General features: G+C 45.3%; 2 protein-coding genes across 2 annotated transcripts in view; one reads left to right on the forward strand and one right to left on the reverse strand.

Annotated features, from left to right (window-relative positions):
- The window catches only part of thrb (thyroid hormone receptor beta), a 47,956-nt gene extending 38,400 nt beyond the window's left edge, over positions 1-9,556 (forward strand). Inside the window, exon 7 of the mRNA XM_061664249.1 lies at positions 8,703-9,556. Within this exon, the coding sequence (XP_061520233.1) occupies positions 8,703-8,944 (242 nt within the window). The 3' untranslated portion in view covers positions 8,945-9,556. The remainder of the gene's footprint in view (positions 1-8,702) is intronic.
- Positions 9,557-13,705: 4,149 nt separating this feature from the next.
- On the reverse strand, positions 13,706-19,946 carry rpl15 (ribosomal protein L15). Its single transcript, XM_061665048.1, has 4 exons — positions 19,870-19,946; positions 19,175-19,356; positions 17,496-17,632; positions 13,706-14,057 (listed from the first exon to the last, which is right to left on the reverse strand). Exons 2-4 carry the CDS (start codon positions 19,344-19,346, stop codon positions 13,752-13,754), a joined length of 615 nt encoding a protein of 204 aa, XP_061521032.1. The 5' UTR covers positions 19,347-19,356; positions 19,870-19,946; the 3' UTR covers positions 13,706-13,751.
- Positions 19,947-23,801: the final 3,855 nt, after the last annotated feature.

A 23,801-nucleotide genomic window follows, 5' to 3' on the forward strand; every position in this document is an offset into this window, starting at 1 on the left:
TCTTCACCACCTGTGCCTCGTTCAGCCTAATTACACCTTGCATTTAACCTTGTGTCTCATTCTTTCTCATCGCCAGTTCGTTGTACCTTGTCGTCGTGTTCCAGCATTCCTTGTTTCCACGTCAAAGACTCACAGTAAGACCAGAAGGGACACCCAGGCTGGCTTGAGCAGGCTGATGTGAAAAGCAGGGTGGACCCGCATCGACCTTGGGAGGTGACAGGGTTGATGATCTTTGTGATGGGGAAGGGCCCAACGAACCTGGGAGCGAGCTTCCAGGACTCCACCCGGAGTGGAATATGCTTGGTGGAGAGCCAAACTCACTGACCCACTTTGTAGCTCGGGGCCATTGTCCTCCGACGGTCAGCAGTGGTTTTGTAGGACCGTCCCTGGCGCAGCAGCATCTGGTGGGTCTGGTGGTCCTCCTGCAGCGTCTCACCAAGGTCAATGCTGCTGGAACTGTGGACTCTGGGGCTATGGCAGGAAATAGAGATGGTTGGTAACCATGCACAATGTGAAAAGGCGATAGACCAGTGGATGCAGAGGGGAGGGAATTTTGAGAGAATTCGACCCAAACCAGTTTCTGAGACCAGGATCGTGGCTCCTGTGAAGCGAGACATCGGAGCCCAGTCTCCAGGTCCTGGTTCAGCCTCTCGGTTTGGCTGTTGGTTTCAGGGTGAAACCCAGATTACAGACTGATGGTAGAACCTATGAGATTGCAAAACTCCTTCCAAAATTGCGAAATGAATTGGGGACCCCTATCAGACACCACATTCTTGGGGAAACCATGGAACTTGAATACCTGGTGTATCATTAACTCTGCAGTATCTTTAGCTGAGGGGAGTTTTGGGAGTGCAATGAAGTGAGCCATTTTAGAGAACCTGTCCATGACTGAGAGAATGGTGGTATTTCCTTTCGAGGCCGGTAATCATGTTACAAAGTCTACGGAGATGTCTGACCAAGGACGTGGTGGAATTCGCAGGCGTCACAACTCCCCAGAAGGACGTTTACGAGAGGACTTGTTGGCAGCACATACCTGGCAAGCATTGACATAATTGGTGACATCCCTTCTAACATTGGGCCACCAAAAACGCTGTTCGACTACAGATTGAGTCTTGACAATGCCTGGGTGATATACAGTCCGGTTAGTCTGACCCCAGTCGATGACTCTTCCTCTTAAGGTCGGAACCACATAAAGCCTGTTTTCAGGGCAATTTCCAGGGCTAAGAATGTTCTTCAGAGCCTCCTTTAAAGCAGTCTCAATGTCCCAAACAACAGCAGAAACAAAACATGACTTGGGCAAAATGGTTTTAGGGCCTGGACAAAGAATTCTCTGCGCAGAAAATACGCGATAAAGCATCTGGTTTACCATTTTTAGAACCAGGTCGGTAGGATAAATTGAAATTTAATCCAGTGAAAAACTGGAAAAAAACTGGAAAAACCATCCAGCCTGCCTAGCATTTCATCTCTTAGCAGACTTAAGATATTCCAGGTTCTTGTGATCTGTCCATACTAAAAACGGAGTATGTGCCCCCTCTAGCCAGTGCCTCCACTCCACCAAAGCCACCTTGACTCCCAGCAGTTCACAGTCACCAATGTCATAATTTCTCTCGGCTGGGGTCAGTTTTTTGGAGAGATCAGCACAAGGATGTAATTTACCATCCTTGAGACATTTCTGGGAGAGCACTGCTCCTATACCGGCATCAGACGCATCGACTTCTTCCACAAACTGCTGTTTGAGATCAGGCAAATTGAGGATTGGAGCGGAGGTAAAGCTCGATTTAAGTTTCTGAAAAGCTGCCTGACAAAGCGGGTTCCATATGAAAGTTCTGTGTGGCGAGGTAAGATCACGCAAATGCGAGGCTATAGAACTGAAGTTTCTAATGAACTTTCTGCAGAAATTAGCGAACCCTAAGAACCTTTGTACGTCTTTGCGTGATGTGGGAGTGGGCCAATTAGTCACGGCATCAACTTTGCAAGGGTCCATTTTGATTTCACCTGGAGCCAGCACGAACCCCAGAAAAGAAACGGACGCCTTGTGGAACTCACATTTCTCAGCCTGGACGTATAGTTCAACACAGAGCGGACATGAATGATGTGAGTCTCCTCATCCTGGGAGAATATCAAAATATCATCCAAATATACAAAAACCTACACATTCAACATGTCACGCAGGACATCATTGACAAAGTTCTTGAACACAGCTGGAGCGTGAGTTTGTCCGAAAGGCATCCCCAAATACTCGTAATGTCCCGTTGGTGTGTTGAATGCTGGTTTCCATTCATCCCCCTCCCTTATCCTGACTAAATGATGTGCATTTCTTAAGTTGAGTTTGGTGAAAACCTTGGCTCCCTCCAGGAACCCAAAGGCGGTGGAGTGGAGAGGAAGAGAGAACCTGTTTTTCACCGTTATGTCGTTGAGACCCCGGTAATCGATACAGGGTCGCAGAGTCTTGTCCTTCTTGTCCACAAAGAAAAATCAGATTCCCACAGGGGATGAAGATGGGCGAATCATTCCGGCTGCCAGGGATTCATCCACGTACTCCTTCATAGCCTTGTGTTCCGGCCCTAAAAGAAAGAATAACCTCCCTCGTGGGGGTGTGGTTCCAGGCAGCAAGTCAACAGCACAGTCATAAGGTCTGTGGAGTGGAAGGGATTTGGCCTTGGACTTGGAAAAAACATGCTGCAGATGGTAGTTTTATGGGCAAGATCACTCACCGCACCCAAACACTCACATTGATATTTCATGATTCTCACTCGGAACGCATTAGTTTTCATGTTTTTGACGCCATAAATCATGACCTTATTTTAGGGAACCCATCGTTGAAATTACATTACCCCACATTGACTGCGCCCAGAACTGTTTCAAGCCTCCATGTGATGTTCAGGGCTATGTTTCAAATGACAATCCACAGACCCCATCTGGGGATCCTGACTTATATCAAGTGCCCTCCTGTTTTATGGCGTCAAAAACATGAAAACTAATGCGTTCCGAGTGAGAATCAGGAAATATCAATGTGAGTGTTTGGGTGCGATGAGTGATCTTGCCCATAAAAGTGCCATCTGCAGCATAAGTGTTGCGGTGCCGTTTTATTTGAAAGGTTCTAAGGTGCATACGGCTAATGAGGAGGGAGTTGAGTAAGTTTGCATCAGAACCGGAGTCAATTAATACAGGTGTATGAATTTCTTGATCAGGAGAGCATAGTGTCACTTTAGGAAGAACCCGGGCAGGGTCTTCCTTAATGAAATTCAGACTCACCTCTCCTGTGCCCTTGCCGGCACCGGGTAGGTGTCTGCTGGGTCCATGTTATGGCCAGTTCATTCTGTCATGAACGGAACAGAGGATTGGATCCAAAAATGCACGACTCCAAAACAAATGGACAGTTTCAAAAAGAGAGGTTTAATATACGGGCAGAGGTCGGTGCACAGGCAGGCAATCCTAAAAAGGCAACAGTATCCAAAAACGTGAGGCAAAAAGGCAAGGTCGATAATCAGAACAGGGTCTAGTCTTACTGTGAGTCGGTGACGTGGAAACAAGAAATGCTGGAACATGACGACAAGGTACAATGAAATGGCGACGAGAAAGAATGAGACACGAGGTTAAATGCAAGGGGTAATTAGGTTGAACGAGACACAGGTGGTGAAGATGCTCTCAGGAGCAGGTGTGTGTGAAACAGGGGGAAGACAAAAACTGGAACACACCCATGACAGTCTCCAGTGATATGGACTTTGTATCTGTCCGTTGTGGTGAAGAAGGAGTTAAGCCGAAAGGGAAAGCTCTCAATTTACCGGTCGATCTACATTCCTACCCTCACCTACGGTCCAAGCTGTGGGTCATGACCGAAAGAACAAGATCCTGGATACAAGCGGCTGAAATGGGTTTCCTCCATAGGGTATCCGCGCTCTCCCTTAGAGACAGGGTGAGAAGCTTGGTCATCCGGGAGAGGCTCAGAGTAGAGCCGTTGCTCATTCAGAGGAAGCAGATGAGTTGGCTCGTGCATCTGTATACTATAGTAGGCCTACTATAACAGTTAAAATATCACCAGAAGTAACAGAGGCATCAAGGCATCTTACAAATTCAAGCATCTATAGCACAGGTGTCAAACTGGTGGCCCGGGGGCCAGTTCCGGCCCACCACATCGTTTTATGTGGCCCGCGAAAGCAAATCAAAATTGCTCATTCTGTTCTGGTGTAATACCATTGAGATATTTGCAAGCATTTTTTTGAAAGAAAGAAAGAAATTTGTTCAAAATCTAATTCAGCATTCGGCTTGTTTTTCCTAGGTTGGACTTGACAGTCCCCACTACCGGCTGCCCTTGTGCTCAATTGGCCATTTTTCGTTCTGATAAACTCTCCTAGAGGAGGAGGAGTCGATCTATATAAAAATTTATAGCTAAGACAAGTGCTTTTAAATGTTCTAAAATTGTCAAAGCTGAGATGATATTTTTCGAAAATTGCACAATGATGTTACGACTGGTTTCTTGTCAAACACCTTGATGACTTTTTTGTAAAGCTGTTCAAGGGGTTTTACGAGCAAACAGTAGAACAGTACTCTCAGTGAGATACCAGGGACAACCCTGACCAAATTGGGGCACTAAAAAATATTGCATTTGGAGACAGCTCAGCCTTTGGTTGGCAGACGTTATGGCCCAACAGCAAACTCATTTGAAACGGCATTTAAAAACATAAAATACTGTTTGTGTTTTTCCAGGCTATTGTTAAACAATTTTTTTTTATTCTTGTTACCTCTTATGAAAGTGGGTCGCGACTTTGCAAGAATAGGAAAATGCGGGTCCCAGGATGACAACAGTCATCCTGAGAACCACTGATTCAGACAGTTAAAACTGACAAAAAAAATTCTAAAAAGAAGACAAAGTATAGATGTTGCACTTTCCTAAAAAGGAGCGATCAGTGCCAAGATATACATTTTGTACAGTTATGTTCATCCTCAGTTTGTTAATAAAGTGCTCTGAAAGGCACTTTAAACAGGAAAGCATGAGTAGGTACATTTAAAAATATCATTCAGGTTTTAAAATGCTATTTTTTTTAACATGTTCGTTATTCCCCTCCTTGAGCATGTCACCTTGTCGTCGTGGAGGGGTTTGTGTGTCCCAGTGATCCTAGGAGCTAAGTTGTCTGGGGCTTTATGCCCCTGGCAGGGTCACCCATGACAAACAGGTCCTAGGTGAGGGACCAGACAAAGCACGGCTCAAAGACCCCTAATGATGACGACAAACAATGGACTTAGTTTTCCCTTGCCCGGACGCGGGTCACCGGGGCCCCCCACTGGAGCCTGCACCCATGGGGCCCGGCCGGGCACAGCCCGAAAGGGTAACGTGGGTCCCCCTTCCCATGGTCTCACCACCTGTGGGAGGGGCCATAGGGGTCGGGTGCAGTGTGAGCTGGGCGGTGGGCGAAGGCGGGGACCTTGGCGATCCGATCCCCGGCTACAGAAGCTGGCTCTACGGACGTGGAATGTCACCTCTCTGGCAGGGAAGGAGCCCGAGCTGCCGTGTGAGGTCGAGAAGTTCTGACTAGATATAGTCGGACTCGCCTCCACACACTGCTTGGGCTCTGGTACCAGTCCTCTCCAGAGGGGTTGGACTCTCTTCCACTCTGGAGTAGCCCACGGTGAGAGGCGCCGAGCAGGTGTGGGTATACTTATTGCCCCCTGGCTCGGCGCCTGTACGTTGGGGTTCACCCCGGTGGACGAGAGGGTAGACTCCCTCCGCCTTCGGGTGGGGAGGACGGGTCCTGACTGTTGTTTCTGCCTATGCACCAAACAGCAGTTCAGAGTACCCACCCTTTTTGGAGTCCTTGGAGGGGGTGCTGGAGAGCGCTCCCGCTGGGGATTCCATTGTTCTGTTGGGGGACTTCAATGCTCACGTGGGCAATGACAGTGAGACCTGGAAAGGCGTGATTGGGAGGAACGGTCCCCCCGATCAGAACCCGAGCGGTGTTCTGTTATTGGACTTCTGTTCTCGTCATGGATTGTCCATAACGAACACCATGTTCAAGCATAAGGGTGTCCACACGTGCACTTGGCACCAGGACACCCTAGGTCGCAGTTCGATGATCGACTTTGTGGTCGTGTCATCGGACTTGCGGCCACATGTCTTGGACACTCGGGTGAAGAGAGGGGCGGAGCTGTCAACTGATCACCACCTGGTGGGGGAAGATGCCGGTCCGACGTGGCAGGCCCAAACGTATTGTGAGGGTCTGCTGGGAACGTCTCGGCAGAATGCCCTGTTAGAAGGAGTTTCAACTCCCACCTCCGACAGAACTATGCTCATGTTCCGGGGGAGGCTGGGGACATCGAGTCCGAGTGGACCATGTTCCACGCCTCCATTGCTGAGGAGGCCGACCGGAGCTGTGGCCGTAAGAACCCGTTGGTGGACACCAACGGTGAGGGATGCCGTCAAGCTGAAGAAGGAGTCCTATTGGGCCTTTTTGGCCTGTGGGACTCCTGAGGCAGCTGATGGGTACCGGCTGGCCAAGCAGAATACAGCTCTGGTGGTTGCTGAAGCAAAAACTCGGGTATGGGAGGAGTTCGGTGAGGCCATGGAGAAAGACTTCCGGACGGCTTCGAGGAAATTCTGGTCCACCATCCGACGTCTCAGGAGAGGAAAGCAGTGCACCACCAACACTGTGTATAGTGGGGATGGGGCACTGCTGACCTCGACTCGGGACGTTGTGAGTCGGTGGGGAGAATACTTCGAAGACCTCCTCAATTCCACCGACACGCCTTCCCATGAGGAAGCAGATTGTGGGTTCTCTGAGGCGGGCTCTCCTATCTCTGGGTTTGAGGTCACCGAGGTAGTTAAAAAGCTCCTCGGTGGCAGGGCCCCGGGGGTGGATGAGATTCGCCCGGAGTTCCTAAAGGCTCTGGATGTTGTGGGGCTATCCTGGTTGACACGCCTCTGCAACATCGCATGGACATCGGGGACAGTGCCTCTGGATTGGCAGGCTGGGGTGGTGGTCCCGGGGACCGGAGGGTGTGTTCCAACTACAGGGGGATCACACTGCTCAGCCTCCCTGGTAAGGTCTATTCAGGGGTGCTGGAGAGGAGGGTCCGTCGGGAAGTCGAATCTCAGATTCAGGAGGAGCAGTGTGGTTTTCGTCCTGGCCGTGGAACAGTGGACCAGCTCTACACCCTCGGCAGAGTCCTCGAGGGTGCATGGGAGTTCGCCCAACCACTCTACATGTGTTTTGTGGACTTGGAGACGGCGTTCAACCGTGTCCCTCGGGGAGTCCTGTGGAGGGTGCTTCAGGAGTATGGGGTACCGAACGCCCTGATACGGGCTGTTCGGTCCCTGTACAACCGGAGTCAGAGTTTGGTCCGCATATCCGGCAGTAAGTCGGACTCGTTCCCGGTGAGGGTTGGACTCCGCCAAGGCTGCCCTTTGTCGCCGATTCTGTTCATAACTTTTATGGACAGAATTTCTCGGCGCAGCCAAGGCGGAGAGCGGGTCCGGTTTGGTGGCCTCAGTATTGCATCTCTGCTTTTTGCTGATGATGTGGTTCTGTTGGCTTCATCAAACCGTGAGCTCCAACTCTCACTGCAGCAGTTCGCAGCCGAGTGTGAAGCGGCTGGGATGAGAATCAGCACTTCCAAATCTGAGACCATGGTCCTCAGTCGGAAAAGGGTGGCATGCCCTCTCCAGGTCGGGGATGAGATCCTGCCCCAAGTGGAGGAGTTCAAGTATCTTGTTCACGAATGAGGGAAGAATGGAACGGGAGATCGACATACGGATCGGTGCAGCGTCTGCAGTGATGCTGACTTTGTATCGGTCCGTTGTGGTAAAGAAGGAGCTAAGCCGAAAGGCGAAGCTCTCAATTTACCGTTCGATCTTCGTTCCTACCCTCACCTATGGTCATGAGCTGTGGGTCGTGACCGAAAGAACGAGATCACGGATACAAGCGGCCGAAATGAGTTTCCTCCGCAGGGTGTCCGGGCTCTCCCTTAGAGATAGGGTGAGAAGCTCGGTCATCCGGGAGGATCTCAGAGTAGAGCCGCTGCTCCTCCGCATTGAGAGGAGCCAGATGAGGTGGCTGGGGCATCTGATTCGGATGCCTCCCGGACGCCTCCCTGGTGAGGTGTTCCGGGCACGTCCCACCGGGAGGAGACCCCGGGGACGACCCAGGACACGCTGGAGAGAATACGTCCTTCGGCTGGCCTGGGAACGCCTCGGGATCCCTCCGGAAGAGGTGGATGAAGTGGCTGGGGAGAGGGAAGTCTGGGCGTCCCTGCTAAAGCTACTGCCCCCGCGACCCGACCCTGATAAGCGGTAGAAAATGGATGGATGGATGGACAGACATTCCTGCCGGTCTGCGGTTGGAGGGGGCCAAGGAATAATGGGGGTAGTGCTGACCGGACTTGGCAAAGCAGAACAGGCCAGTGTTTTGTGTTAAGAGTCGATATCTGTTACAAGGGCCATAAAGCCCCAGACAACTTACATCCTAATATCATTATGGCACACAAACTCATCCACCACCGAAAGGGGACAACTCAGGGAGGGGACTTCTCAAATTCTATTGTCCATATCATTTGTTCATTACATTTTGTAAACCAATAGAGAAAAGCACAGGCTCGCAAATCCAACAAATCTTTTCTTAACCTTTCTTAATCTTTTCTTAACTTTTTCATTGTTATCTCTATTACAGTAAAATCCTACAAACTGTTAAAGTCTGGGTTTCTTTCATCAGATCGTCCTGGCTTGTGTCACGTAGAGCGGATTGAACGCTGCCAAGAGGAGTTCCTGCTGGCTTTGGAACATTACATCAACTACCGCAAACATAAAGCAGCTCATTTCTGGCCAAAGCTGCTAATGAAGGTGACAGACCTGCGAATGATCGGCGCCAGCCATGGAAGCCAATTCCTTCACATGAAAGTGGAGTGTCCAACTGAATTATTCCCTCCTCTTTTCTTGGAGGTATTTCAGGACTGAACAGAGGATTTTGAGGGGGGCGGGTGCATGTACTCTATATGTGAGCACTTGGATGCCCTTTAATTGGTGGGAATTGCAGGTCTCTCACATTATGCACCATTGAGTGTCACTTCATTCCTTAATTTTTGAGTAGTTATGTGGTAACATTTTTTTATTGGAATCGTTCCTTTCAGGGAATGTGAATAGCATTTTTGTTTGTTGTTTTGTTTACATTGTTTTGTTTATTGTTGGGGATTTTACCTCAAATCTCTGATACTACTAAAGGGCCTGTTTGCTTTGCTGATTGTAAAGTGGGATTAATTATAATTGTTTTTAAGCATCTGTTCATTAATTTGATCACACACAAATGACATTATTTTATGATGGGAATCCTTAAGTGAGGTATAACAAGGTTTTATTGTAAAACCCCTTCACACGGTTGCTTAACTGTAATGGATCAGTTAATATTGCCCCACTAAAAGCAACAGGTAATATAGGACTTGCATTTGCTGTGAAGGGTATGCACCACGTTCCAAATTATTATGCAAATGATGTTTTTAAAAAAATTTCCTAAAATCAATCAGCATAATTTTCACATTATCAACTGTCTGAGCATAATTGGAATGTTTTTGACCAAACCTCCCAATGATAGTGTTTCGTTTTTTGGAAAGGTAAAAAGCTTAAAATGCACTGTTCCAAATTATTGCACACAAAAGAGTTTCAAGACATTTTATAGGTTTTAAATAAGTGAAAATAGTCATATGTTGAATTTGGAGGTCATCTACTGAAATTAAAAGCTATTTCAATCAAACGCCATCAACTCATCCCAACTATACACGGTGTTGATGGTGCACTGCTTCCCTCTCCTGAGACGCCGGATAGTGGACCAGAATTTCATCGAAGCTGTCCGGAAGTTATTCTGCATAGCGTGACCGAACTCCTGCCATGCCTGAGTTTTTGCCTCAAAGCTGCCTGCCAGTACCAGTCAGTTGCCTCTGGAGTCCCACAGGCCAAAAATAGGACTCCTCCTTCACCTGTCATTATCCCTCACCGTTGGTGTCTACCACCAGGAACGATGGGTTAACATCTCCGCCCCTCTCTTCACCCGAGTGTCCAAGACATGCAACCACGGGTCCGATGACATAACTACAAAGTCGATAATCGGACTGCTGCCTTGGGTGTCTTGGTGCCAAGTGCAGATCTGGACAATGAGTTGACAAGATTACTTTAATTAACATTTATAAGGTTTAATGCATTTCTTCCAAAATGTATTCTTTCATTGTTTCATAATTCTGGTGTAACTTCTCTGAGATGTCTAGCTTTGCTAAAACCAGCAAGCCATTGTTTGCCCTATCCAAGGACATTCCCAAGCGGGCTACAACAGCTGGCTGGGTGGCTGGTGGGAATCTTCTGATTATGAAAACTTATTAAGTCAGAGAGTGTGGAGGCTTGCAAAGAGCATGACGACAGGCGGCCATCTCCCGCTCGCCCTCTTCTTTCTCCTTCTTCTTTCTTCCACTGTCTCTTTTTGTTTATATCATGCAAATAGCGCTTTGTATTAAAAAAATCATAAAGACAATAACTTAATTATTCTACAAAAGAGGAATTTCCTGCACAACCTTTTGATTGACCATGGTGTTTGTTATGGACAATTCGTGACCAAAGCACCACTCAGGTTCAGATCAGGGTCGCCGCTACTCCCAGTTACATCTTCCAGGTCTCACTGTCCTTTCCCACATGAGCATCGATGTCCCCCAGCAAACAGAGAGTCCTTAGCGGCAACGCCCACTGACACTCATCCATCCATCCATTTTCTGAGCCGCTTCTCCTCACTAGGGTCGCGGGCGTGCTAGAGCCTATCCCAGCTATCATCAGGCAGGAGGCGGGGTACACCCTGAACAGGTTGCCAGCCAATCCCAGGGCATATACAAACAAACAACCATTCGCACTCACATTCACACCTACGGGCAATTTAGAGTCTCCAATTTATGCATGTTTTTGGGATGTGGGAGGAAACCGGAGTGCCCGGAGAAAACCCACGCAGGCACGGGGAGAACACGCAAACTCCACACAGTCGATTGAACCACGGTCCTCAGAACTGTGTGGCTGACGCTCTAACCAGTCGCCCACCGTGTTGCCCACTGACACCCCTTTCCAAGCTTTCCAAAAAAATGTTGCACTCAAACCTTTTCAAACCTCTCATGAAAGGATGAAATTTCCATGAGACAAATTCCTTTACATAAGACGGCTTAGATGGAGGGCAAAGTAGCTAGGCACTACTGTTTTCAATCAACTCTTGTCACTCATCAGACCTGACAATGCTAGTTGACTGATACTTCACAAAGCATGGGTTAATGTCAAAAATGTGGGATTACGGAAGTGCACTTGACAGCCTTATTCAAAACCGAAACGCTTCATATCGTTTGAAATGTATGTACAGTATCTGCATATTTGAAATAAATAAAACCAATGTGTGTTCAACTCGATGTTTACATTTCTTTCCATTAGCCTGTATGCACAATCTATTGTTCATTTATGATCCGAAAATCACGGCACGGTAGGAGACTGCTTAGCACATCTGCCTCACAGTTCTGAGGACCCGGGTTCGAATCCCGGCCCCGCCTGTGTGGAGTTTGCATGTTCTCCCCGTGCCTGGGTGGGTTTTCTCCGGGCACTCCGGTTTCCTCCCACATCCCAAAAACATGCGTGGTAGGTTGATTGAGGAGTCTAAAATTGCCCGTAGGTGCGAATGTGAGTTTCTATGTGCCCTGCAATTGGCTGGCGACCAGTTCAGGGTGGACCTGATAGCTGAAGATAGCTGAGATAGGCTCCGGCACACCCGCGACCCTAGTGAGGACAAGCGGTAAAGAAAATGGATGGATGTATCCGAAAATCAGGTTGAGTCACAAGAAGTAGTCGGAGACACTTCAACATGCTTGCAGATGCAACTCGATGACTGAGCAAACAGCAGCAAATAGCAGAGCCAAGAAAATTATTTATAGTTGAATGCTAATGAGAAGGCCGCACTAAACCGAACACTGATTTAACTTAGCATGCCATCAAATTATGCGCGACAAGTGAGTACAACACAAACACAACTACTGTTGCACAAGGTGAAACACAAAGATGAACTGACATTAACGATAAAACATTAGCTATACCTATTTAGAAATGCAGCTAGGTATGCTGGGAAAGTCCTACTCTTCAATTTCAAATGCTGTTGACAAACCAGTTTCATTAGCGCCATCTACTGGAAATGTGGCACTTGGACATAGTGAAATCTAATCTTTAAATAAGGTAATGAAAAGCAATTTTATAAATTTTAAACAAATGAATAACATTTTCTCATATTTAAACTATATTCATACATTTTACCTGAGTCAATTTCACAGATTTTTACTGGTTTTAAGGAATCTCGGTAAATAATTTAACTGACATTAAATACGTACCTGTAGATTCTTAAAAATAGACAATACCAATATGATGTCATGTTCAATGAACACTCAGGCCTGCTAAGTTACTGTTTTTAATATACTGGTACTTGGAAATGTAGGTTATGTTTTTTTTAAAGTGACTGTTGTTTGTGCCTATGCACCAAACAGCAGTTCAGAGTACCCACCCTTTTTGGAGTCCTCGGAGGAGTCCTTCCTTTGGAGTCCTTCCGCTGGGGACTCCATCGTTCTGCTGTGGGACTTCAATGCTCACGTGGGCAATGACGTTGAGACCTGGAAGGGCGTGATTGGAAGGAACGGCCCCCCCCCCCGATCAGAACTCGAGCAGTGTTCTGTTATTGGACTTCTGTGTTCATCACGGATTGTCCATAACAAACACCATGTTCAAGCATAAGGGTGTCCACACGCGCACTTGGGACCAGGACACCCTAGGCCGCAGTTCAATGATCGACTTTGTGGTCGTGTCATCGGACTTGCGGCCGGATGTCTTGGACACTCGGGTGAAGAGAGGGGCGGAGCTGTCAACTAATTACCACCTGGTGGTGAGATGGCTCCAATGGAGGGGGAAGATGCCAGTCCGACGCGGCAGGCCCAAACGTATTGTGAGGGTCTGCTGGGAACGTCTGGCAGAACGTTCCTCAAGTTCCGGGGGAAGCGGGGGACATCGAGTCCGAGTGGAAACAAAAACTCGGAGTTTGATGAGGCCACGGAGAAAGATTTCCGGACGGCTTCGAGGAAATTGCAATATTAGTCGTTCGAACTGCTCTAAGTGCTAGAGGACTCTGCATCTTTTTGCACAATTGTTTTTTGTCAATGTCTTTATGTCCCCAAAGTGTTCTGTCAATTGACTGTCTGTTGTACTAGAGCGGCTCCAACTACCGGAGACAAATTCCTTGTGTGTTTTGGACATACTTGGCAAATAAAGATGATTCCGATCTCAAGGTCAACGTCCGAGTTTCACATAACCTGCTTGCTGGAATACCCCCCAGGAAATCAGAAATATCTATTTTTGTCCCCCTTTGCATTGCAACTATGAGGAGCTGCTACCCGCAGGTTTTCACCATACTTCCTGCAAATGTTACTGCAAAAAACAAACAAATAGCCGTTTCAAAGTCCAATACATGATGCAATGCGGCTTCTCCAAACCCTCTTACAGATGTTATACATTACATTTATAGGCTGTTCAGTTTAATTCCATCACTCTGGACAAGATTCCTGAGTAATTTTCCATATTTTGCCAAATATGTTTAACAGGTTTAGGCAAAATGCCAGTGTTTATAATACAAGCACCTGTGGAGGAAAAAAAAAAAAAAGCGAGAGCATGTTGCCAGTAGAAAGTTTTTTTAATTTTTTTTGAAGATTCAGAGACATGAACTCTAACGATAACGGTGCAGCTGCAGGGTGTTACGCCTCTTCCAGGCTGCACGACGAGAACCTCCGATGGTCTGGTGGAACTTGTGGCCCTTGCCCAGCCCACGGCTCTTCTTTCCTGCAGAGGTCAGGCCACGCATCTCTCTGTGCTTGTGCACAGCCTTTGTGATCCATTGGGTGTCCGGGTTGCGCCTGATAGTCTTATGGAAGGGGTCTATCAAAATCACCTCAAAGAACTTGTAGGTGGAGTCCTCGCCAACCCAGTAGGAGTTCAGCACTCTCAGGCCGCCACAGTGACGGCCAGCACGCTCCTGTAAAAGCAAAAGTTGGTTAACAAGCCCTTTCGGACCACAAATAAAAACCAAATAGAAATAAATACACAGACCATGATTTCTTGGACGGACAAAATCTGTATGTCACTCATGATTTGGGAACAACAGCACTAATTATGTTTGGGTACAGTTTTAGATTTCTTAATCACAGGAACATTAACAAATATATATATATATTTTTTTTTTTTTTTTAAATCGGCCAAACAACGGCTCCTATCTTGAGAAACAAGTCCAGTCACTCGTATCTGAAAACACCACAGTGACAGCGGATATAAGTCTGTTTGATTGCCAGGTTTTTATGAGATTTAAAAAACGAGACCAAGATATATCAATAATAATGTGACCTATATCCTGTATAATACATATTTTTGAAAAACACTTTACTCTTCAAATCAACAATTGGTACAGATATGGTGAAAAGTCACATGATCACCTATGCAGAAAAGTAGAGTACACTGGCTATTAGTGGCCTTGACCCAATCTGATCACGTTTTTGGAAATCAGAGCCGATCATTGTTTCAGTTTACGGCATCAGCTGAAATAGATTTGATGTGGTCACAAGGCAACAACATTGAGGTACAAAGGATCTTGCCAAATGTTTTTAATCACACGATGTAATGTTCTATTGTAGAATGACAGTAACACAGTCCCGCACACTTCGGCGTGTCTGTACTCTGCAGCAGCGTTTAGTGGGCAACCCCTTTGTCCCCAAAACTTGTTGGGAGGAAGAACTAAATAAGCTTTCGTGCTTCTTAAGAAAATCACAATGCTGAGATACGAACCGAACCGTGAATTTTGGATCAGGATGAGAGCGAGAGACAGGAACATCATGCTAATTGCTCAGCTATCACATTAAGTCGCAAAACACCAAATATAGTAAACTTGTCGCAGTCTGCTGGAACTGCGTTATAGTGGAGATTACCCAACTTTGAAAATGAAAATCGCACGCAAATTAGTACAAAAATACTGCAGTTTACAATGCGACACAGCCGTAACAGGAACCGTAAATGGGAAAGGAATTATTACATCACTGCTGCCATGTCACTTGAGAAAATGAACCCATAATTTTAAAGTATATTCATATAATTAATCTTTATAATACAACCTTTATTCGTCCCACAAGGGAACAGTTGCATGCTATTTTTGTATTTCCTGTATCACTATTGCTGCTCTAATGCTGCAAGAGAAGACATTTGGCTGCAAATGCCCCTGTTCTTCCCGGGTTCATGCAATAAATACTTAAAAATATTGAAGCAAAAATGTACGATTATAGAGTAATGATTATGTCATGAAATGTAACGGTATGCAGATTTATTTTTATCCTATTACATAATACACCGCAATAACTGTCCCGCAGTAATGTTCATAATTTTAAACAGACTTGTTAAATCAGACTTGTTCTGGAAGTGAATTTCTGTAAGTGGACAGCGATGCAATCATAGCCATAGATGCAATTTTACTAAAAATTGGCATAGTTTTAGGAATAATTCCGGGTTTGATTTATTTGAATAGTCTAATGTAAAGCGCTTTGTGTTGCAATGCAAATTTTGGCATTTCGGCTTTAGGTCCCTCAGTTTGGTTTTCAGTTTTGGTCAAGAATTTTTCATTTCAGTGCATCACTAGCATACTTCTATGCGCTGTTGAGCTTGGTTTATTTTCTACTGAAGTTATTAAGGAAATTTCAGTGTGTGTGTGTGTGTTCAACCAATAAAACATGCACTGTGCAAGTGCGACAAGATGAAATATTTAATCGCACAAGCTGACAAAATGTCTCACACGCGACCAATTTGGTCACAGTCTTCAGCGCTGAATAAATGTACTTTCAAACTTCACTTCACTTCTTAAGTGATGTACGGTGACGTATTAATTAATTTCCGGGTTCCGGTCCTTGTGTGGCTGTCTGGCGTTATGTATTACAAGATTTTCTCTCCAGACGATAGGCGTTAAAACTCAAAGCCCAGAGGCTAGATCCGGAACTAAGCATTTTGGCACAAAAATGTACGTCACACAACACCGGTGAATTATTAAAAGAAAAGTTAACAGAGACGACAAGAAAAATAATTAATGAAATTGATTCGTCCCGCGACCCGTGAGGAGAAGCAGCTCAGAAAATGGACAGAAATTGATTTGTTTACCTACCCACCGATGAGGCACAAGGTTAGTGTTCATGGGAATTTTGTCACAATTCATTGTGATGGAAAGTTGCCAGTTTGACATTTGGTGAAGTTTTAGCTCATTGTGAAGCTTTTTTTTCTTCCCACTCTTTCTTGTCATCGGCCCTTACGTTGGTTTTGAAGACAAAATAAACGCTTAAATCCATCAGTGCAAAAGTCCAAGCAACCGATTAACTTGTTAGCTGCGACGTATTTTATTGTTTCACTCGCCCAATTTGACTTCACTTACGTTCTGTGCGGTGGAGGCTGAGGCTTGGAGCAGGAGGGAGCATGTCAGACTTCTACACATTGTGAAAGCCTCCCTTGCACAATATAATCTTATTCCAAGTATTGCAATGAGTCGACTGGTCATTTATTTCAAAACCCTTTGTTCGCCGCCGCCATTGGCCACAATCACGTCTTCTACGCGTTTTTCGTTGGTTTTTGCCACTTCAGGCTCGGTGGACTGTAGGCATAAAAACTGGGTACCAACATTATTTAATTTGAATGATTCCGGGAGTACCAGAATGTACCAATCGGTGCCCAACCCTAGTTATCACACATTTATATGCATTCCGTCATAGAGGCCCTCCGAAGGAAACCGTAACTGCAACGTGGGGCTTGCAACCAAAAGTGTTTGACACCTCTGCTCGAGCAAGACATTAATTTGCCTGCTTTTTTGCTCTTCAAACTTGGTTATCGTACTATTCTCCTGAAGTCTCGGCGCCCTTCGCACAATGGTCATTGCACCGGACTATTGCAGTATTAGTCATTCGAGAGGACTCGACATCTTTTTGCACAATTGTCAAACATTTCTCAGTGTTTTTCTCAATGTCTTTCTGTATCCAAAGTGTTCTCTGTCAATTGACTGTTGTCGTACTAGAGCGGCTCCAACTACCGGAGACAAATTCCTTGTGTGTGTTTTGGACATACTTGGCTAATAAAGATGATTCTGATTCTATAACACGGTTCCAGCCAGTACCTATGTGACAAGTTTCCTGTATCACCCAATCACTTATTGCTGTGTTTTGCGACTTCCTATCACTATAGCTTAGCAATTAGCATGGCATCTTCGTCTTTCTCCTGTTAACTCCTCGTCCTCCCTGTGTGATTAAGATACTTTTCAGAAGCGTATCTTATTCACTGCCACGGTGGTGACAATTAGTAACCTACGGTGTGTTGATACCACAGCTCGGCACAGTATTTAGCTGCCTCAGCTGGAGGTCGTAGGTAGCTGGGCCAGCGTAAAATTACGGGGACATACCTCAGCGGTTGACTGCAAACTGCGGGCAAACTTGATCTGGTTAACACCATGGTGCACTGGTTTTCCATAAGTGGCACCCTTGGGCACAGGGCGTTTACGACCTCCACGGCGCACACGGATACGGTAAATGACATAACCTGTTTAAATCAAATAAAAGAAGTCACATTGTGCATTGCCTAAATCATATGCAAGTTTAAACAGTTACATTGTTACTAAAGCAATCCCCATTCCTCAGCCACAAATACTTTGAAGTCATTTGGAGTCATGTTTTTTCTTCTTCAGCGCTCCCGTTTGTCAACTATAGTATCTCGTATATACCCCAAGCTTGCCAATCAGAAATGGCCTGCTGCTCGTGGACAGGTCACGCAAACCAATCAGCTCTGAGCTGGTTAAAAAAATAACACATCCACCCGGGAGCTTGCAATGCTACAAGGCGTGGCGCTAAGCTAATTTGCTGCATGTAAGTCCACCACAGCTGCACTTGCTGGCGTGGCGGTGCGGATCCTCTACTCTCAGTAACCAACCCTCGCTTCTGTGGCGGCGAACAGGTTACACCTGTGACATGCACCGCTGCCACTAAAGGTGGACGAGATTCAGCCAAGCACGCGACACTACGAGCAAGAAGCGATAGCATGCTAATGAGAAATGTTCAGTCGCGAAACACCAGAAAAAGTTCTTAGGTGTACAGTATATTTAACATGACTGTGTGTGGCTTTAACCACATTGCAGCAGAAAGCAACCTGAACAGCAGTGAGATAAATTAAAAAGTGCCTCGACAAAAAAAAAAAATAGTACAGGTAATGCACACGCCCGTAAAGTAGAAATTAATTTGTTACTGCCTACGTAAGCCAGGACGAGGAGCTTTTAAGGTCAAAATTTAATATTTATAATAGCCACAATATTTTTTGCATTCATTTGTACTATTTTGCACCACAGTGCACCGAGTTTTGAGATGTACATAATGATAGGTCTCAAAATTACACATCTTTGACAAGGCTCGAATTGTTTTTCTTTGAGGAGCAGTTTTGCTCATTTCTTAATTTCTCATTTTGGTGAGCAATTAATTGCAGGTTTATCGACCCAAAGCAGAGGTATTATAAAACAAAACTATGACAAAGTAGACAGCACCTATCGAATATTTTAGTACTCGAATATTCTCATAAAAAACGTTGATTTTATCCAGTTACAGTGCCGTGAAAAAGTATTTGACCCCTTCTCAAATTCTTTTATTTTTTGCATACTTTCCCCACTTTATAGCTTAAGGTCAAATAAATGTAATAAGTCAAGTGAACGTCGTGTGAGGTCACGTGACTTTTGGTCGTTTGATTGGTGAACTAAACCCCCCAAAGTAAAAACTCATCACGTAACTGGCCTACTTTGAGTTCAAAACGGCAAATTTCGCATGATTTGCAAGTTGATATGGTCGTTCTTGCTTGCTGCCTCACACAGCCTTTTTTAGCATCCTTGCATTATAGAGTAATTTGTGATGCTTTGATGAATTTGTAAATGTTACTATACATAATGAATAGCGCACTGATTTGAAGAAAACAGTGGATCGAAATCATATCTCCCAGAAAAATTGCAATTCAATTTTCCCCCTACAACGGTTCAGCCCTACTTAAGCGTAATCGCACCACGAACCTAACTTCGCGGAGAACATGTTCCATCAGTTCATTCACCTTGTTTGGCCTTGTATCCCAGCCTTCGGGCTTTATCAGGTCTAGTAGGTCTTGGTGCCCGGTGAAGGTTTGACAGTTGACGGTACTGCCAGCAGCGCACACGAAGCAGAAAGCGCATCACATCGGACTGCTTCTTGCGCCACAACTCCTGCATATACCGATATGCCCCCATGTTGCTTTATCTGTGAACAACAAAACCATTTCATAAAGAAAAACAACATTTAGTGAAGAGCGTAACCACAGCGTTTCTCCCTTCCCGCACAATTGCCCAACTTCTTACACCCAAAATTACTGCATCAACTATGGACGCCTCTCGCGTAGTACACGGGAGCCCAGACCGACACGATTTTCAGACCGACGCGTCACGATTTAACGGTATATACGTAGCGATGTTGGTCACGTGACTGGTCGGCGCAGTGGAAAATTACCAATTAAATGCTGTTAGTTCGACACCATCCAATTTAACATGGAATCTGACCCACTGAGTATTGCAGGACCAACGTCCATTTCCCGTAGCGTCGCTTGATAAGCCGAAAAAAATAGCATCAACACATATAAAGTCGGCTAATAATCAGCACCACCTGCTCACAGTTCTTTTGTATACACAACGCCTCACGATTAGTAAAAGGATGCACACGTATTAAATAAGATTTAGATAGATTGTATTTCTAAGAATGGCATGAAACATGGCTTACATGATGGCGTACCAGCCGGAAAGAGAGTGTAATATTACCCAGCATGCATTTTCAACACGCGAGAGAAGTGACGCATTTCCTTTGTTGGTGTACTACCGCCACCTACCGAACTGGAGTGTCGACAGTACAAAAAAACAAACAAATGTAATCGATGTTCTGAATTGTGATTGTTGCTGCGGCCCAAGAAGATTGTCAAAAGTTTTTCTTTTCTTTTTTAAAGATTCTCAATGTGGAAAGCAGTTTTGTATTTTTGATTCATCTTTATTAATCAAAACCTCGCATGCAAATGCTATAAACATTGCCACATTTGAAATTTAAGCACTGAGCATCCGCATATGTACAGAACAGTACATGGGTGTTTATTTCATTAACGGGCCTTTTTGTGTCCTTGATGTAAAATATAAAAGGAAAAATATATTTTAATCTATTTTTTCAATAACCAGCAGTGGGCGTGCCTAATTATAAGGGTTGTCTAAAATGTCAGGTTAATATTAGTATAGTTTGACATTTTTGTGTATTTTACAATTGTCACCCTGTCCCTAGTACAGTTTTTTTTTTTAATGTCATTACCATCACAAGATCAATCAATTTTTAATCAATATGCCATTTTGGGCGGAAATGAAATTTCTCGAGGGTACGTGACAAAAAGACTAAAATAAAACAAATAAAAAATCTTAAATCATTATATATGGACATGAACAGATTCTGAGTCACCGAAAGATGAGAATTAAGGTAAGGTAGGTATATATCGTTTTAGATGACATTTTATTTTTGAAAAAAAATGAAAATCAGAAGTGCCCGAAATCAAATAAACGCCCACATATATTATATATTTTATGATGAAGAAAAAAAAAGAATCCAAGGTCTAATCAGAAAATAAAACATTCATAATCATTATCTCCAATCTAGGCTTGTTAGGTTTTAACCAGTTTTAACTTTATCCTAAAATGTATCCTCAGCTTCTTTCCTGTAAACTAAAAACAATGGCTGACATTTTAGAACTCTATGAATAAATGGTTTGGTTAAAATTGGCCTTTGTTGTCATCTTTTCAGTCCCCCCCCCCCCCCCCCCAAAAGATTTATTTTTCTCCTTGTTCTATCCATTTCCCCTTTGAACTATCCATCCATTTTGTGAGCCGCTTCTCCCCACTAGGGTCGCGGGCGTGCTGGAGCCTGTCCCAGCTGTCATCGAGCAGGAGGCGGGGTACACCCTCAACTGGTGGCCGGCCAATCGCAGGGCACATACAAACAGACAACCATTCGCACTCACATTCACACCGACGGGCAATTTAGAGTTGTCAATTAACCTACCATGCATGTTTTGGGGATGTGGGAGGAAACCGGAGTGCCCGGAGAAAAGCCATGCAAGGCACGGGGAGAACATGCAAACTCCACACAGGCGGGGCCGGGGATTGAACCCCGGTCCTCAGAACTGCGAGACAGACGCTCTATCCAGTCGTCCACCTTGCCGCGCCCTTTGATCTAATATAAGCTGATTTTGCCTTTTGAATGTAAAAGTTACAGTATCTACTCTAGCTTGTAAATCTAACATTTTGCCTCCCGTATTTTCTACAATATTCATTAATTCCTTGAAATAATTTAGGTTTGCTTTCTCTTGTAGTTTGTGCCTGGAATTAATGTGGAAAGCAAGTTTCTCTTGGGCAATGTTCCCACTGCAGGTCAATTCCGATTACATTCATTTTTTTTTTTTTTTACCCCATGTCAATGTCTATCAATCCATTTTCAGTACCGCTTACAGTACAGTTACGATATATATATATATATTTTTTTCAAATCCGACCCAGGCTTCTTTCGTACAATATGTGAAAAGATACCTATGCGTGAATATCAGATATGTATGCGATGCGAATGCAGTATGGACCATAGATATGAAAAAAGGTAGATTAAACTCACCTCTTTTGAGCTGCGTGCCAACAGCGACTCCATGTTTTTGAACAAGAGACCCGAAAGAACAAGGATGCCAGCACATTGCGCTGCATATGGTTGTCCAAAACACTGTGCAATTACGACGAGGGAGCTGAGTATAACTGAATATAGCAGCTGGAGCTTTGGAACCTTGAGCTGAACAAGCTCAAGACTGTAGGGATGATCGTGGACTTCAGGAAAAATTCTTCGCCACAGCTGCCCCTGACGCTGTCCAACTGGCTTGCGTCGAGACCTTCAAGTTCCAATCTCTCAGGACCTGAAGTGGGGGATCAACATCAACTCCATCCTCAAAAAGGCCCAGCAGAGGATGTACTTCCTGCGGCTTCTGAGGAAGCACGGCCTGCCACAAGAGCTGTCGAGGCAGTTCTACACAGCAGTCATCGAATCAATCCTGTGTTCTTCCATCACAGTCTGGTTTGGTGCTGCCACAAAAAAGGACAAACTCCGACTGCAACGGACAATCAAAACTGCTAAAAGGATTGTCGGTACCCCCCTACCCACCATTGAGGACTTGCACGCTGCCAGAACTAAGACAAGAGCATGCAAAATCCTCTCGGACCCTCCACATCCTGGTCACCGCCTCTTCCTTCTCCTTCCCTCAGATAGGCGCTATCGATCAATGCAAACGAAAACCAGCAGACATTCCAACAACTTCTTCCCTCTTGCCATTCAATTGCTAGAAGCTAAGTGACTCTCCGTAGTGTGTTTTTATGTCTCAAAAGTATTTATTGTCAAAATATTGTCATACAAGAGTGGCTCCAAGTACCGGACACAAATACCTTGTGTTTTTGACATACTTGTGTGAGAGAGAGAGAGAGAGATGGATGGATCGAGAGAGAGAGAGAGAGAGAGAGAGAGAGAGAGAGGGATGGATGGATGGATGGATAGAGAGAGAGACTTTGGCGGGAACGTCGCCCCTGCCAAGAGGTTTGCTGGGCTGCTACAGCGTTATCTAGCTAAGTTATGGTTAGGTTTAGTGCTAGGGTTAGGGGCTTAAGGTGATTTAGGATGTGTTAAACTAGGATTAGGGTGGGAAAGGGACCCTTACCTTATTAAGGTGACCATTTTCTTTTAAATTTATGCATACAACTTAATTCTCTGATGTCTATATAATTCAGAAATGACTGCACTCTGAAACAGTGGGTCCTGGACTCTGACCTGGTTGCGTTGATGGCATTGCCACATGTAAAATGGTGGATATGGTCACGCCCTGGCACGTTGCATGGAAATTCGTATTAAAGTGTTTTTGTGCACTCGACACAGAAAGGACTTAATGTCGGCCTCACAGGGGCCTGCACCATCTGTAGCCAAAATCGGTTACCAAATTAATTAGAATTAATTTGTTGTGGATTCACGAAGGAATGTCTGGAGTACCTCCAGCGACCACGAATCGGTTTGGTTGACTTTGAATATGAATAACAGCTTGTATACTATCATTCAAAAAGGGGGATTATTATTATTTGTTTAAATAAATCGGTCGGCGCAATGACAGACCCTTGTTAAATCAGTTTTATGACGGTTTGCTACAATAATATGAGTGATTAGTTCTTAAGATCCCTAGAAATATCTTTAATTTCAGACACACAGAAACACAGTCCAATGCCATCCATCCATCCATTTTCTACCGCTTATCCGAGGTCGGGTCGCGGGGGCAGTAGCTTTAGCAGGGACGCCCAGACTTCCCTCTCCCCAGCCACTTCATCCTGCTCTTCCGGGGTGGGGGGGGGGTCCCGAGGCGTTGCCAGGCTAGCCGAGAGACGTAGTCTCTTCAGCGTGTCCTGGGTCGTCCCCTCACCGGGGAGGCATCCGAATCAGATGCCCCAGCCACCTCATCTGACTCCTCTCAATGTAGAGGAGCAGCGGCTCTTCTCTGAGCCCCTCCACAGCTCGTGACCATAGGTGAGGGCTTTTCGGCTTAACTCCTTTCTTACCACAACGGACCGATACAAAGATCGCATCACTGCAGACACAGTCCAATGATTTTG

The sequence above is a fragment of the Phycodurus eques genome, chromosome 20 (genome assembly GCF_024500275.1).
Source record: "Phycodurus eques isolate BA_2022a chromosome 20, UOR_Pequ_1.1, whole genome shotgun sequence".
Taxonomy (NCBI): domain Eukaryota; kingdom Metazoa; phylum Chordata; class Actinopteri; order Syngnathiformes; family Syngnathidae; genus Phycodurus; species Phycodurus eques.

Excerpts from the sequence above, each read along its gene's own strand:
- rpl15 (XM_061665048.1), bottom strand. The coding sequence starts at position 19,346 with ATGGGGGCATATCGGTATATGCAGGAGTTGTGGCGCAAGAAGCAGTCC. Across the intron at positions 17,633-19,174 it reads GGGATACAAGGCCAAACAAG|GTTATGTCATTTACCGTATC; the intron begins GTGAATGAACTG and ends TGATTTAAACAG. Across the intron at positions 14,058-17,495 it reads GTTTGCAGTCAACCGCTGAG|GAGCGTGCTGGCCGTCACTG; the intron begins GTATGTCCCCGT and ends TTGCTTTTACAG.